At 36.6% G+C, this 17,031-nt stretch overlaps 1 protein-coding gene across 1 annotated transcript; it reads left to right on the plus strand.

The window, feature by feature from the left end:
• Positions 1 to 724: 724 nt before the first annotated feature.
• LOC112805343 (protein HUA2-LIKE 3) lies at positions 725 to 14,877 on the plus strand. Its single transcript, XM_072198101.1, has 17 exons — positions 725 to 1,312; positions 2,016 to 2,092; positions 2,789 to 4,813; positions 5,893 to 6,343; positions 6,926 to 7,034; positions 7,140 to 7,249; positions 7,356 to 7,537; positions 7,629 to 8,256; positions 8,368 to 8,812; positions 8,958 to 9,125; positions 9,236 to 9,310; positions 11,284 to 11,339; positions 11,476 to 11,552; positions 11,649 to 11,710; positions 11,847 to 11,965; positions 14,198 to 14,365; positions 14,506 to 14,877. Exons 1-17 carry the CDS (start codon positions 1,190 to 1,192, stop codon positions 14,536 to 14,538), a joined length of 4,908 nt encoding a protein of 1,635 aa, XP_072054202.1. The 5' UTR covers positions 725 to 1,189; the 3' UTR covers positions 14,539 to 14,877.
• The last annotated feature ends 2,154 nt before the right edge of the window (positions 14,878 to 17,031 follow it).

Genomic DNA, 17,031 nt, shown 5'->3' on the forward strand with positions numbered 1-17,031 from the left:
CTTTAAATTTTAGTTGTTGATTTTTTAACCAATATGCTCAGCAAAATGTGAAATTAAATGCGAGAAATAAATAATAATACTATTTTGTGGTTTCTTAACCAATGTGCTCAGCAAAATGTGAAATTAAATGAGAGAAATAAGTAATAGTGCTAATTTAAGACTAAATCTCCATTTTGGTCCCTGAGATTCACGTGATTACTCATTTTGGTCTCGAAATTTAAAATTACCTATACTGGTCTCCATATTCAAGTTGGACACCAATATGGTCCCTCGACTCTTTCCAGTGATGATTAGGCAAATGGAGTGCTGAGATGACACTCTTCCTATCACGTTAGACGCTGTAACGGCTAGTTAATGTAGCGAGGGTTGTATTTGTATCCAATTTAGTCTCCCTTATTAAAACTTTGTCATTATAACTCAGATAAATAATAAGATAATTAGAATTTCAAGGACTAAATTGGATACAAATACAACTCTCGCCATGTCAGCTAGCTGTGACAGCGTCCAACATGACAATGTCATCTCAGCACTCTATTTGCCTAATCATCACCGGAAAGAGTCGAGGGACCATATTGTTGTCCAAACTTGAATCTGGAGGACCAATATAGATAATTTTGAATTTTAAAAACCAAAATAAATAATCGCGTAAATCTCAGGACCAAAATAGGAATTTAGTCGCTAATTTAATCTCCCCAAACCAAGGAAGGATCCTTTGGAAGTACTGAAAATATTTGGGCATTTGGGGCTGGAGACCGGGACAGTGTCAGTCACGTGACGTGCCTATAGTTTATAGTGAGCACGCAGCGCACGTTAGCACACTTCACGGAGTATATGAACTCAATGAAACTATGAACCCACACGCACAGAGCCACACTTCTACCCTCTTTACCTGCGCACCCTAAAGCGGCCACCACCGCCACCTCCTTCAACCCCTCTCTCTCATTCGCTGAACCAAACCAATACAAAACAAAACACCACTTCTTCTCTCTATGAATTAGGGTTTCTTCCTTCGATCACCTTCAATTTCTCGATTACACCTGTGTTTCAATGCTTGTCAGCTCCATCACCGTCCAATTACACACTGTGCAGCCCATTTCTGATTCGATTTCTTGGCGAATTCGGTGTTTTCTTGAGTCTGGTTCTTTGATTCAGTTCGAATCGCTTCCTTTTTCTTGACTCTGCGTAATTTATGGCGCCCAGTCGCAAGAAGGGCGCCAGGAAGGCGGCGGCGGCTGCCGCCGCACGTCGGCAGTGGAAGGTCGGAGATCTCGTGCTTGCTAAGGTTAAGGGCTTCCCTGCCTGGCCCGCCACGGTAGGTGCCACTTCCCAAATTTTTAGTGAAAGTTTGTATATTTTTGGTTGGTTGTGCTTTTTTTAAAATTTTGTTTATAACGCCGTATTCTTTACTGAATCGAATTGCATGCTGGATTACATTAGTATGAAGCTTTTTCCTGTCATCATGCGGTTTACTTGTGTTGTTGTGGCCTTTTATTTTATTTATTTTTTAATTTTTCTGGTTTTTTTCTTTTTTTTTTTTGGGAAGGGGGGGGGGGAGATGAATTGTGGGTGCGTTCTTTATTTTCTGGGTTTTCATGAATTATGTATCATCTTGATGTTATATACTTACAGGCTTAGTCAAATGATAATCTTGTAGATATATAGAGATATTTATATTTGTTGTATAACTCACGCTGGGGTTAGATGATTCGAAAAATTGATGAGGAATATAAGGTGGAGAATAGAGAGAGACTGTGGACTAATTCTTGTAATGGCCACAATAGATTTTAGTTGACTTGTATTATGCTTCTTTTAATGGGCACGATGAATTTTATTAATTTTTCTTTCTTCTTATTCTTGCTTGGTTGCATGTGCTTTTAGATGTTTAAGATATGGCTGATGATAGGAGCATTCATTTGATCCACGTAACTGCCTGTGCTTAGTCGAAAGGGCTTTGTTCTTATTGTTGTTTCTTGGTTATCCTGTAAGCTTTGCTTGATTTTCTTTGCTGGTTGCAGGTAAGTGAGCCGGAGAAGTGGGGTTATTCCTCTGATGGGAAGAAAGTACTTGTTTACTTCTTTGGAACCCAACAAATGTATGTAATCAAATCCATTTCTCAGTTGATTGAATTGCTATTAGTAGTTAAAACCACTTCTCACCCTTCCTGTAGTCCCATCCCTTCCTCTGCATATGTTTATTAAAACTAATTAGAAACTTGTTTTTGTTCTTTGCTTATTTGATGTCCATGGAAGTTAGAAATTAGTTGAAATTGAAGTAAGAATATATAATTTCGTGCATGTGCAGCTTTTATATGAGAACATTGATACATCTCCATTGCTAGGCATATTTTCTTCAACGTGAGGGTTTGAGGTTACAGTTGGTTATAATAATGCTTATGTTGATCTTCGTAGCTTTTTATATTGTATTTAAAGTTGAGGGTGATTTCTGTAAGTTGGAAATGTTCTCTTTCTCGGTTATGTGACTGAACATGGATTGGAACCTGCATTTTTAATTAGGGGAGGAAATGATTTGCACCATCCTTGAAGGATATGAAAAGATAATATCACAAGTTAAATTTTGATTTAGTTCTTCATGATGATTCAATTGAATGATAGGGCAGGATACAATAATCTTTCCGCTAACTGTATTGGCTTTAGAAGACTTTGTTTATATGTGTTGCAATGTGGAACTGCAAACTCTTCTGGCTGCCTTCAGTTGTTTTCCTATGTCTAAGTCTGAATTTTGCTTGGCTTGCAATTTGTCTTATTTTGAGTGATATTTTGTTGTGAAGAGCATTCTGCAATCCTGCTGATGTTGAAGCCTTTACTGAAGAGAAGAAACAGTCTCTTGCCAAACGACAGGGAAGGGGTGCTGATTTTGTGCGTGCAGTAAAGGAGATTATTGCCAGTTATGAAAAGTTAAAGCGAGACATCCAAGTTCAGAAAACTTGCTCCAATGATCAAGTTACTAATGTAGATGTCTCAAAGCCAGCTGACTCGTATGCTAACGTAAAGGTTCAAAGAGATGCTCCTTTGACACATGATTCACAAAATAAATCTTCAAATTTGACTGACAGACAAGAGTTAGTTTGTGCAGCTGAGAATGGTCCAGTAGTTGCAATTAGGGGTGAATCCTGTAATAATGAGGTATCATTGGAAGAACCTACTGATGATGCTGTTGCAACTGCAACTGGGAACTCACCTTTGCCAGTAACTTCCCCATCTCCAGGAAGATGCAAAGACTTGCATCTGGAAAGCCATGTACTACAAAGAAATGAGCCTGTTCGAAGATCTAGAAGCTCATCACGAGTCCACAACATTGTTGTGCCTTGTGATGCTGGAGGTAATGCTGGTGAAGTAACTCATATTGTGCCTATAACGAGGAACAAACGGATTAAAAAATCACCTGATCTCTCTGGGTGTGATGATGCTGATTCTTCAGCATATGCCTCCGATGTCAGCATGGAGGACAATGGTTCTGAAAATATTGCTGTTGATTCTGATTCCTTTAGCCCAAATGAGGGAAGTACACTAGATTCAGATTTTAAACTTGGACAGTCTGAGAATAGTGAGTGGCCTGAATTTGAAGTTGAGTTGAAGAAAGGGCTTGATCTAGAAATTAAGGCTGTATTCAATAAGAAGAAAAGAAAACCAAATAGGAAGAGGGCAAATAATGATTCTGCCACGCCATCCATCAGGAAAGAGGAGCCTGAATCTCAAAATGCCAATCACAGTTTGCAGAATATGTGTGGAAATTCAATTGAGAAATGCTTAAATCAAGACGGAGATGAACACTTGCCCCTATCAAAACGAGCCAGAGTTAGAATGGGCAAATCATCCAGTGAGGCAGAGCTCAATAGCACTGTGCAAGCTCAAGAGAAAAGCTATAAGGAAGACATTGTTAACTCACCAAAGCAGATAATCACATCCTCAAATTGTGAAAATGGTAGCCTGGCTGGTGAGGATCCGGTAGCATTGAATGGAACAGTGGTTCTCGTTTCTTCTTCAAATTTGTTAGAGCCACATTTTGAAAGTGGATCTCAGATTTGTAAAACAAAAAAAGAGAAAATGTTTGGCTGCACAATGGATGTTGAAGCTGCTTTACCTCCATCTAAGCGCCTCCATCGTGCTTTAGAAGCTATGTCTGCTAATGCTGCTGTAGAAGATCAAGCTTGCAACGAGCCATTGTCATCCTTATTGACATCGAGTGGAACTTCCACAAAGAGATGCCCTTGCATGACCACAAATTGCAGTAAAGGAGGTACTGATTTAGAAACGCAAGGCTTGGAATCGTGTGCCATTGGTTGTTCTCACATCAGTGTATCTAGTATCACCACCTGTTCAAATGCAATGATTTCAACAGAGAATAAGTCATCTTCTGAAGTGGATAAGCAGTTGAGCAAGTATCAATGCCATGAAGCTTGCAAAGATGTTGTCCTAGATGGTGTGGATCAAGTTGGTGAAAATCTTGGTGATTCTGTGGTCGATCAGGGTGCTAAAACAGATTCACAAATTCAGTTACATGGAAACATGTCTCCCAATCTTGATGTGAAGTGTTGTGAAGTTAGAAGCAATCAAGATTCTCCAGGTCCATCATTGCCACCAAAAGATGAAGACAATATGAAAACTGTGAATCATTCAAATCCATCTGATACATTAGAACTTAATGGAATAAGTGTTGATCCTGTGGCAGGTCCCGATGAAAGTGGTAAAGTGATACCTCAAAGTAGCATTAATGTGGGTGAGAACAAGGTTGTTTGTGAGGATACACAATGCTCAAAGCAAGCCATTGATGAAGGCAGCAGAATTAAAAACATGTGAGTTTAGCTTTTGGCATCTGCTTAAACTATTTACTAGTTTTTGACCATCTGAAACCATTTTTACTGCCTTTTTTTGGGTTGAAAACACATTTTTTATTATTTAAAATGGATCTCTTCTAGAAAATCCAAATATTTTTTAGTCCCTTAGTAAAGCTTAAGCACTAAAGAAGATTTTCCAGTTTATTCTAAATGCTGAGAGTTTTTGGGTTTTACATTGCTTATACAAATTTTCACTGTAGTAGTCTTAAACCATTGAAGTTCCCTGCTGTTTTCCCGTTCGCCATTAAGAACCATTGTTCACAATAGCATTGACGTGGAATTTGTAATTTCTATATTAGATCAATTACTTGTGTTTCCAAGCTAACACTTGAATAAGGGAAAAGTGAAAAAAAAAATGGAGGCAGACACCATCAGCAATGAACACTAAGATCAGAAATGGAGGTAGACCTCCTTACAAATGAAAACTGAAAAAATGGAAAAAAAAAATGTTGCCAGTTGCCATTCCATTAGCTGAGAAAAGACTATTAAGCTCTCAGGTATCCCACAATCTGAGTTATTGCTGCCCCAATCCCCTACACTCCACTTTATCCTCCCCTTTGTCGATTATTACCCATACACACTCTGAATCCTGATTTTTTGCCTGCTTCTTTTGGTTTCTGTCTGTTCATTTTGTTGTTCTTATCTCTGCTCTGCATGCTTACTTTGGTACAGCCAAAGGTAAATTTCCTTGTTGCCTTTTGGCACTTGTTCTGTTTATTGAGGTTCTGTCAAATGGAAAAAGATTCTCTAGAGTGAGGAGATTAGTAAAGTGATAAAGTGAGGTATTAATCACCATTGAATTTGTAGTTTTCATAATGTGTGAGTCCCACTATCTTGATTCAAGGGTGATTAGACTCTTACCTTCTCGTTTTACCAACCTACTCACGTTTGAAGAATTTGATCCTGGTCAAATAGTGATCAGTTAGCAGAATTGTATAGTGCATATGAAAGGAAAACGATTATTCAACAGTAATATCTGCATTTCCTTCAATCAAAGAAAGTTAATGCTTTTCTTTTTTAAATTACTTTTTTTAAAGGCACGAGGCTGTGAGAGGGGTAGAAATCAAGGGACAAGAGGAGTATATGAATTTGACCTCGATATCCAATGGTTGTTTGGGTGAAAATGGTACTTTGTGCATTCAGTCAAGCCCGTCCTTGACTGGTGGTGGAGGCTGCGTTCCTCAAGGATCACCTCCAAATACATCAGTTTGCAATGTTTCTACATCGGACAGTAGTAATATTCTACAAAATGGAAGTTGTAGCCCTGACGTACACCAGAAGAACACTTCATCTGGTCCCATTGATGGATGGAAAGATGGGTCTGTAGCAAATCAACAATCAAGATTGACAGGCAAGTCAACTGATGCAGGGAATGCTGCTTTGTTGTACTTTGAAGCAATGCTTGGAACATTGACAAGGACAAAGGAAAGTATTGGGCGGGCAACCCGAATAGCTATGGACTGTGCAAAGTTTGGCATTGCTGCTAAGGTAATACAATTGTATTCTTCTGAATTTTAGTTATTCCCCCCTTCCACCATAACACCATTAGTATGTGGTTAATCATTGAATCCTGAATAATTTCACCATGTATATAAACTTCCAACTTAATCAACTTAGCTTCCAAATAATCTTTTATAATATTCCGCACTCCAACAGTTTACCTTTCATTTTACAAATTACAATGAGTTCGAGAAGTATGCCATATTTTCTCTTTATACTTGCATTATTCAATAAAAGCACCAAGATTAACCACATTGCTTTCGATGGTATTGTTGGAAGTAGGAATAAATGGGTGCATCATATAATATGTATAATGTATAGATTTGGTCAAATGGTTTTGCAATTGCAACTTCAGAAAGCTTATTGATTTAATTTGGATTTTGTTAATATAGTGTAGAACTGCACAATTATTTATTCATGTAAACCTTCTGGACTTTGAATGGGAATTAACATCATTTAATTACATCGATGTTATTTCCTAAACAAAATTTTTGCACTTAATGCTTCTCAGTTAGTTTCTTGATATATCTGTACTTTTATGGGGTTGGGTATGGTGGGGTTGTATTCTAGGTGATGGAAATTCTTGTCCGAAGTCTGGAAACTGAGTCAAGCCTGCATCGGAAGGTGGACCTATTTTTCCTTGTTGATTCTATTGCTCAAAGTTCTCGTGGTTTGAAAGGTGATTTTTTATGACTTGTGAGTCTTGAATCTTGCTTACAGAAAGGAAGATGTAAATATGTGCTTGTTTATACATTGATCTTGAAAAATAAATCTGGTTTCTCAGGTGATGGTGGAGCATATCCATCCGCTATGCAAGCTGTCCTCTCACGCCTATTGTCTGCTGCTGCTCCTCCTGGACATACTTCGCAAGAGAATCGCAGGCAGTGTCTTAAGGCAAGTTGATATTCCAGTTTACTTATAATATTTATGCTTTGTAGCTTTTTCATATATCTTTCTTTTGGATCATTATTCTCGATAACCTTCCCTTGCAATTGCTTAGGTTTTAAGGCTGTGGTTGGAGAGAAGAATCCTTCCAGAATCCATTATTCGTCGTCATATCCGGGAACTGGACACCTATCATAGTTCAGCAGGTGTTTATTCACGACGTACGTTACGGACAGAGAGGCCTTTAGATGACCCTGTTAGAGAAATGGAGGGTATGCTTGTTGACGAATATGGAAGGTTTGAATTTGTTGTGATAAAAAGTTCGTCCTGATATTCTTTCTCGTACTTCTAGGAAATTTTTACTTAAAAGTTGCATTTGGTTGTGCAGCAACTCAAGTTTTCAGCTTCCTGGATTTTGCATGCCTCAAATGCTTAAAGATGAAGATGAAGAAGGGAGTGATTCTGATGGAGGGAACTTTGAGGCTGTCACTCCCGAGCATGATTCTGAAGTACATGAAGTGCCAGAAATTGCTCATGCAATTGAAAAACACAGACGTGTGTTGGAAGACGTTGATGGTGAGCTTGAAATGGAAGATGTGGCTCCCTCTTTTGATGTTGAATCAAATTCAAATTGCAATGTGGAGGGAGGAGATGGGGATGCCTCACAGTTGAAAAAGAATGTCCAACCATCCTTTGTTCCTCCTCTTCCACAGGAGGTTCCTCTTTCTTCGCCACCTCTACCACCATCCTCTTCACCTCCACCACCACCACCTTCTATGCTACCTCCACCACCACCACCACCGCCACCTTCTCTGCTACCTCCTCCTCCTCCTCCTCCACCACCACCACCTCCCCCACCTTCTCCGCTTCCTCCCCCACCTCCTCCGCCTCCACCTCCACCTCCTCCACCTCCACCTCCACCTCCACCTCTTACTCCTACATTACACTTGATGTCAGCTAGTACCACTGGTCCGTATCATGCTGCAGTTGATGCAAAAAAATTTGTAGATTCACAGGTATGCTTTACATCGTCTGGAATTTTACGGTAGATGTAGTTAGTGGCTTCAAAATGTGAGAACTCATGTTAAACGCTTTTACCATCTGATTGGGCTCATATTTGCATGCAGATTGTGAGAGACAACATGCACCACTCTATGGCTGAACCCATGACTGCACCCAGAAGTAGCCAACCTATCAATGATGCAGTGTGCTATCAAGACCCAGAACAAAGAGGCATGCATATGACAGTACCGGAGCCTTCATGTTCTTTCAAGACATCCATGGCTCAGCCACAACACAGTTTCCGGTATTCTGATGGTGCTACCCTGCAACACAATGGCTATCCATTACGACCACCTCAACCTGTGCCATCTGATCAGTTTTCTTTCGTTCACGGGGAACAATTGAAACCTCCTCGGGATGGTCCACCACCACCACCACCACCTTTCCACTCCCATAGGCATCACTTTGTGCAGAACATGCAAAGAGAGAACTTCTCCAGCAATCACGATAGATCAAAACCACCTCCATATGACTATCAAGAGAGATGGAATCCTCCCATGCCTTATTCTGGTAAGATTGTGATGACTGATCATGCATATACAATATATACAAATATATAAATTGGGCACCTGGAAGTGGGGAGGCTTGGTGGTTAACCATGTTAGTTTGGGTATGCTTGATGTTTTAATAGTTATCTTGTGTTTTTTGCCTCTAGGTCCTCAGTATCATGACAATGGTATGCATGTACCTTATGGTTGCCACCCGTGTGAATCTACTAGTTTACCAGGTCAGGGATGGAGGTTTCCTTCCCAGTCAATGAATCACTGGGATTCCATGCCTTACAGACCACCCTATGAAGATGCAGTTCCAGTAGCTAACCGAGGTATGGACATGCGCATTCACAAATGAAATTTCATTCCCATGTTAAATTTTTTATTGGTTAATTTGGGTTTTTCCCCCTTTGAATTATGAATGTTGCTCGCCAATATTAAGGTTTCAAGATAATCATGTTTCAGGCCCAAGCTATTGGCGACCGAGATGAACATATATTTCAAGAAATGATGACTGGTATACTTTCTATCCTTTGAAAGGCCTCTTGGATTGTCCTTCAATCAATATTAATACCCTTATTTATATTCTTGCCTGTTGAATGCTTAGATATGACCCACTTTTGGCATGGGATCTGGCTATATATAGGAGGTGAATCTAAATTCATTACTCTGTACATGCAAGGCAAGGATAATCTGAGTTATGATGAATCTCTGCACAGGACTAAATCATATTCTATTAGATTGTATATATATGTGTCTCCTCTTCTGCAGAATGCAGCAGAGCAGGAAGTCTCATTGTAGATTTTTTGGAGAGCTGTAACTTATCTAGGCATCATGTATCAAATTTTTTGTTCCAAATTTGCATATAATTTATTTCATAGAGGCCCTTATATATATGTTAGAACAACATACAATTTTTTTTGGGGAGCTGTTTCTTGAAGACGTTCTCTAATTTATGGAAAAGCTTTCCTTGGCCAACTTATGTGCAGTGAGATCTAATTTGTCTGCTGCTTATTATAAATGGTTTGCTTTATAATTTATTTTTATTCTGTGAAATGCGTTGCTTTAATACACGTTGTGAATGCATTGCAACCCATGATTTGATATTTTGATGGCTGACAATGAATCATAAAAACGTGTGTGGGGCATTGGTGGCCACTTGGAATTTATGAGGGTAGTTGACATGTTCACCTAATGCAAGCCTGTAAAATCATGGAGGGCATTACTTTCTGTTTTTTGTTCTCATCTTGTTACTCTTGTTTCACTTGAGTGCGCCTCCTTTTTCTCTTTTGGGTGGCCTCTAAGAAGTAAGAACACATGACAGAGATGATTGCCTACCAAGCATTCCAACTGTTCTATTAGCTGGAGCTATAAATGTGTTAGGGTGTTTGTATATATCTCATATACAACATAATATATATTAGTAATAATTTTCTATAATTTTTATTCATAAAACTTAATGAGGAACCTCCAAACTACCTAATTGATTTTATATATTTCCTTTCTTTGGGCAAAGACAGGTACATGATACTTGATTACATATTTATCTTTCTTGCATAAAGGAGTTATCAAACAAAAAACGCTTAAATTAAAAGTAAAAAGAAATTTGATGTATTAAAAACTATAGATAAAAATTCACATTTGAATCCTTAATCGATTGGTTTAAAGACAATTCTTAGCAGCCTTGTTTTATATAAAGAAAAAAGAGAAACATAATATCTTTCAGTTGAGATTACGAGACAAAAGTTTGGCTTATTCAAACTGCGAAACGAATAATTTTGTTTAATAAGATTATAATCTTATTTAATAAAGATAAGGATTATATAATCCCTTAATAATAGTTATTTATTGAACCAGTTATTTTAATGAGTACTTAAAAGATGCAATTTATCAAATGAAATTAAATGATGCAAATTATCAGCTTAGGAAACGCAATGTTAGAGAATAATTACTGCCTATTATTATTAGTATGATGTGTACTAATAAATAATAATCCATTTTAACAGTGACATAATAAAAGGCGCATAAATCAATAATCTATAGTTAACACAAACTATTGTTAGAATGCAAAGTTAATTCATCATGCAGCCATTTCAGTTAAATTAGTGGGAGGAGCTCTATACATTTTCATTGGTTGTAATCATAATCATGTTAGTAAAATAAATAACCAAGAGAAAAAAAAGCCAAATAGGTGGAGTTTACTAAGTTATTCTAAGAATCATTATACAAAAGTTGAATAAGAATTAACAAGACTTAAGTCATAATTCAACATATGAAATATCAAATTTGTTACATGTCTCTTAGCTATTGCTGGACCACAAACATTATTAAACCAAAATTTAGAATTAAGCAGAACAACTATAAATGTAGTGTAACAGTTTAGAAGAGTGTACACACTAAAATCTAAATTAAGAAAGAGGAGAGAGAAAATAGTCACAACTCAACTAAGACTACCTTCCCTTACATCCTCTAACAAAGGGAACGAAGAATAAATGGGAGCTTCAAATTCGGTTTCGGAAAAATCCATCTTTGAATTCACTGTTAAGGTACCCATACAAACACAGTTACTTCATTCTCTTCTGAATCGTAAGCACGACAAACAAAGAAAGATCCTTTTTTTTTCCCTCTGATAATTCTGATTTTCTATATCACTGTGAAATCTCTTACATGGTTCTTCCACAGGATGCCAAGGGAAGAGATGTGAGCCTCAGCAATTACAAGGGCAAAGTTCTTCTTATAGTCAACGTCGCTTCAAAATGGTATTTTTTACCATAAAAATTCAATCTTTCCTTGTTATCCTTCTGTAATTGTTCATAGTTTAGCTAATTGAGTTCATGGGGTGTTTCAAAATATAGTGGATTCACGGACACCAATTACACCCAGTTAACTGAGCTTTACAGCAAATACAAGGATAAAGGTGTGTTTTTGTTTTTTTCAAGGGTTTGATATTGTGGCTTTGCGGTGACTAAACTCATTTTCAGTTAAGTTTATGCTAGTGTTGGACCTGAATAATTGGCCTAAGTTGAGTATATACTTTGTTGGTTTGATCTCAGGTCTAGAGATACTGGCATTTCCATGCAACCAATTTTTGAAGCAAGAGCCTGGGTCTAGTGAAGATGCAGAGCAATTTGCCTGTACAAGATACAAGGCTGAATATCCCATTTTCGGAAAGGTATGGTGTCGGTTTCTTTCTAGGGCTTTTGAAGTCTTCATACTTGGATAATTTTTAGCTTATAAGTGAATGTATAGGATTGTAGGAATCTTACAAAACTAATGAAAAGACAATGGCAAATTGATCTATTGGTTGATTGTTTAAAATATTATTTTCCATTGAATGCAATGGACCCAGTGCCATTATTTAATAGAGGTGAGTGATAAAAGTTGGTCACTTGTAAGGGAAAGATAGATAAAAACAATTGAATATAGAATAGTTGTAGGGGAAGAGAAATATACAATAATGATAACTAAGTTTTGTCCCATTAGATGGAGTTGGCTACGTTGGATCAAAGGATGTTATAGTACTCTACATAACCATGTTTAAGCATAACATCTAAATTGATTTTGATCATTTCTCTTTTGTTTTCCTTAGGTTTTCCTCTATATCTAGCTATAGGACTACGGTCTATATGATTCATTCTCCTTTATAGGGTCCTTTTGACCTTCTTAAAATACAGTCATCTATTGACCTTCTTAAAATACATTCATTATTCAAACCACCTAACATCACCCTTAAGGATTCAATGGGCTTAATGGCTCATGTTATGGGTGCAAGTCCTTATGCTAGATGTGCAAGCTATAGCTTTTGGCTTAGTGGTAAGCGCTTGATTAAACACAAGATTTGGCTGAGAAGATAAGGTCTTAGAGTTGACCTTTGGTGTAGTCCTATACGAAAAGGAAAACCTTTGGTTATCCTATCTATGGTCTAATGCTAGTTGTGGTCATAACCTATTGGCTGCATGTCTTTGTTGTACAAATATAGGCTATTCAAACTCCTTTCTTCTCCATGGCCTTCCATAAAAGCTCCCGTGGTAACCTATTATACTTCTTTGCCAAATCAGCAAAGGGTCAAAGACTATATGTAAATCTCTTTGGTTTCACCAATATCTATTAGTCTTCTTAGCAAGTAATCACTTTTATGATAGACCTACTAGGCATAACCAAATGGGTTCTTTGTAATATGGGTCACTTATCCCTATCTCATCTCTGTTGCCCTATCTTGTAGCTTCACAGTGTGATTCACAAGCTTAATCCCTATGTAATTTGCACAATTTTGTATATCCGCATTTTTGGTAAATAGGTGAGTACTGTATCTTGATACCCATTTTTTTAATCCTCTTCAAGACTTCTAGGATTTAGTTGGATTTGAAGTTTAAAGCTGATACATTATATATTGGAAGTTGGATTGGTGAGATAGATGGTTATTGCTTTTTGTTTAAGCATATATATATATATAGTAGTTGTTTTCTACCAGAAATAAAATAATGTACTTCATGTAGTATCCCCCTCTTCCCCCCTCTCCCAAAAAAAAACCACCACACACAAGCATATTGTAATTTGATTGTTAGATCAGTAGTTGGACCACTGACCTGGTGACTTATCCTTTCTTAGTCTGGGTCATATAGCTATGAATAGGATCCTATGAACGTATATTCAACTTGGACAAGGCTTATAGTAAGGTTTTGTTTTATTAAAAAAGAAAGTGAAGAAAATAAACTATTTAGAGATAACTGCATCGAATGTCAAACCATATATATAGTGGCCTCTAAAGCAGAGCTCCCTCTTACATCTTGTTGCATAAGTTTTGTAGTTATGATCCTAATTGCTATTATGCTGCAGTATCAAAAATATGTTCTGAAACAAAAGATTCAAGTCAATTTTGAAAAGATACACTACTTTCTGTGTGTATTATAAACTTTTTTTTTCAACAGAACCATTAAATCTTGGCTTGTTCTACTGCATCATAGTTTAAACCCTCTCCTTTCTCTTTTTAATTTTTATCTATTCCCATTTATCTTGAACCTTCTAGACGACTAGTGGAAAGATTGTTACACTGATCACATCTGCTTAACCTGTTAATTGCACAAATATTTCAAAGATGAATACACAGTTCATATCTGCTTAACTTCTTACATGCACATGTGTTCTGATATGAGTTTGTCTCTCTAAGCTAGACCCTTGGTATTCTTTGTTTGTCTGCGACTGCAAGTGTGCTTATTGAATAAATTTGAATTATAACTTGCCCAGATGACATATCTTTGTGTTAGTCTTACTAAAATAATACAGTGCCTTTGTTATAAAGAAGTGGATCTCAATGTTAAATTACAAGATGTATGTGCTATAATCTCCAATCTACCATGTAGTGATTTAATAAAGATGCACAGATTTTTCTTTTTTCTATTTGCAGGTCCGCGTGAATGGATCAAGTGCAGCACCTGTCTTCAAATTTCTTAAGTCACGTAAATCTGGATTTCTGGGGTCTAGGATAAAGTGGAATTTCACTAAGTTTTTGATTGATAAGGAAGGGGATGTCATCCAGCGATACGGTCCAACCACTGAACCATTGGCAATTGAAGTACTCTCCCTCTTAGTTCTCTGATTCTCTCTTTATTCTTGTGTGCGCGCACTTGCGTGCAAGGGTGCTTTCTCTCTTGCACATGCTTGTTTTTGTAGCTGAAAATCACTGACTTACAAGTTGTTTTGTCATCTTTGCAGGATGAGATCAAGAAGGCATTGGGGGAGGCTTGAAACTCTTTGGAGTTATTTTAAAATTGATTGTGATGAAGATAAGTGAAACAGGAAGAATGTATATTTAGTAGATGGTGTTTCTTCTAGTGTTTATTGATCACATATTTCATGTCTAGGGTCTTCTCTGTGTTATATTGTTTGTTGTATTTAAAAAAAAAAATGAACTTTAGGCCTTGTGGTATAGTTTGTTATTTTAAGAGTTGATTGATGAGAAATGTACCAGAAAAAACAGTAGTTGATTGATGGAATTTACCTTTAGTTATTTGTTTCTGTAAACATGTAAGAAAATGTGAATTATTTTGGGCAGGAAATTATGTAATGATTTGTTTATTTACTTTATTTTCCCTTTAGTTATTCCCTTTCTGTGTCATACATAATTTCCTGCCCCTGATATTACTTTATGCATATCTGCGGTGAATAAAAACTTAAAAAAAATGTTAAATAATACATAACAAAGGGAAAATAGAATGAGATTGATACCTCATTCTCAGAGATGCCATGACCTTTACGTGGCCTAATGTTTGAGTCAAGGGAAGAACAAAGTTGAACAAAATGTAGATAGAGAGAGAACAGTCATATAAAGCAAAGCATTAGTGCTTCTTATCCATGTAAACAAACCTGAAAACAAGTATGCTGATATCTTGCAAGGCATTCAAAAGCAGATGGATAAGATATCTTGTTTTATCTGCTTTTGAATACCTTGTTTGCAAGATATCAGCAGCCTCACAATCCATTAGGCAGCTGATATTTTCTGGAAGTTCTGCATAAGTCAACCAAATAGAAGTAAGATTTGATTACAGGCAGTAGAGGAGTCAAACTCAAGTAAAGTACATTTGAAAACAATTTAAAAGGAGGGTGCAAAACAGCAATTCCATCCTCCATTTTTCATTCCTCAAAATCAAAACGGTTAACATGAACTTCTCTTTCATTCTATCACCTTACATACTTAATTAGTAAGCATGCAAACAACAGGAATACATGTTGATGTTCTTTTGGGGCCATTTGCTTCCACTTATTTATTTACACTCTCAAACATAGTCATTAGTGGGAGCATCAATCCCAATTTCCCAACCAAAAATTCAACTCAAAGAGTAAATAAATAACAAAAAAGAACCTAACTTTAGAACACCCCAGAATCTTCCACAGCTCTCAGCGGACATAGTAACACTCAAGTAAAGTTCCGCGGAACAACCAATTCCGGAATTCAATGATTTAGGAAGACTCTTCCAGAGAATATCAACCTTCTTGATCTCCGGAAATCCTAAAGAGCATTTCAGGGATTCAAGAAGATATGTCTAAATTTGATAATATTTTACATGACAAGCAATACATATACATACATAAGAAGGATATCATCAAATTAGAAGGAAAAATATTTGAACAAAATATTATATTAAATTATTTTTACAAGAATAAAAAACAAAAAACGAATCCCACCCTGAATTGAACATGTAAGTTTATACGAGTTTAAGGCAAACTCCAGTAGCCATGTGTATGCAGCAGAAATGTGCTTTCAAATAATGTCCCAATCATAATTCTGTTTATCAAAGAATTTTCTAAATGATGTTTACACAACAACAACAAGAAAATAGAAATAAAGAGGACAATTTCTAAATGTGCAAATCACCAGATTAAACTAAATTTATGAAACACCATCAAGTGGTATGGAATTGTTTATGAGTATTCAACAAGTGTGACAGTGATGCAATCATCACCCTCCATTCTCTTATCTGTAGAAGTAAAGTTTCCTTATGCAGCTGAACACTTGCTGCTACATTTTTTGAGTCAACATGAATGGCAAAGCTCCAAGGAATAATAACAAAGCAGGAAGAAGCAGAGATAATATAGATCGCTTAAAGTAAATCTTTTATGGAAGGAGAAAATGTTTAGACAAAGGTTAAAAACATATACTTGCACTATGCTCAACTGTAACTTCTAAACTATCTCCTAATGTTAGTCTTCAACCATTTCTAAAGTTTCCAATATCTTCTTTTCCTTTTTGTTATTTAGAAACTTTTCTATCTGATATTGAACTTAAACTCAAGAAGCACCTCCATAGTTGCACTAGAGGCTAAGTTTAATGTGGTTTTTTTAGGAGTTCTATTACCATTTGCTCATACCCTCCTGTGTTCTATCAGAAATCTTGAGTTTTGTTTACAGGTTGTAGCAAAATTATTATATTATTAGGGCTTGGATGAAAAGTAGCTGGGGAAATAAGCATAATTGTTGAGAGCAGACAATATTAGGAACCAGAACAATGCAAAGCATCAATATAGACATCACAGTAAATATTGTTTGATGTAATAACTAGTGTTTGAAGAGCCACAAGAGAAGAGAAGAAAATTACTTGCTTGATATTTCCATACTGGCAAAACATACTTCTGATTCTTTCCTTAGAATTTCACATCTCTTCTTAAGAGAGTTAATGATAAAACACAATTTCAGGTTTCTTCTGCGAATAATTTCCTTGTCTAAATGAAAATGTTATTCTTT

This window comes from Arachis hypogaea, chromosome 6, assembly GCF_003086295.3.
Source record: "Arachis hypogaea cultivar Tifrunner chromosome 6, arahy.Tifrunner.gnm2.J5K5, whole genome shotgun sequence".
NCBI lineage: Eukaryota > Viridiplantae > Streptophyta > Magnoliopsida > Fabales > Fabaceae > Arachis > Arachis hypogaea.

Coding starts and splice junctions, on each gene's coding strand:
- LOC112805343 (XM_072198101.1), top strand. CDS start 1,190: ATGGCGCCCAGTCGCAAGAAGGGCGCCAGGAAGGCGGCGGCGGCTGCC. Junction 6,344..6,925: donor AGTTTGGCATTGCTGCTAAG/GTAATACAATTG, acceptor GTTGTATTCTAG/GTGATGGAAATTCTTGTCCG. Junction 11,711..11,846: donor CAGCAAATACAAGGATAAAG/GTGTGTTTTTGT, acceptor GTTTGATCTCAG/GTCTAGAGATACTGGCATTT.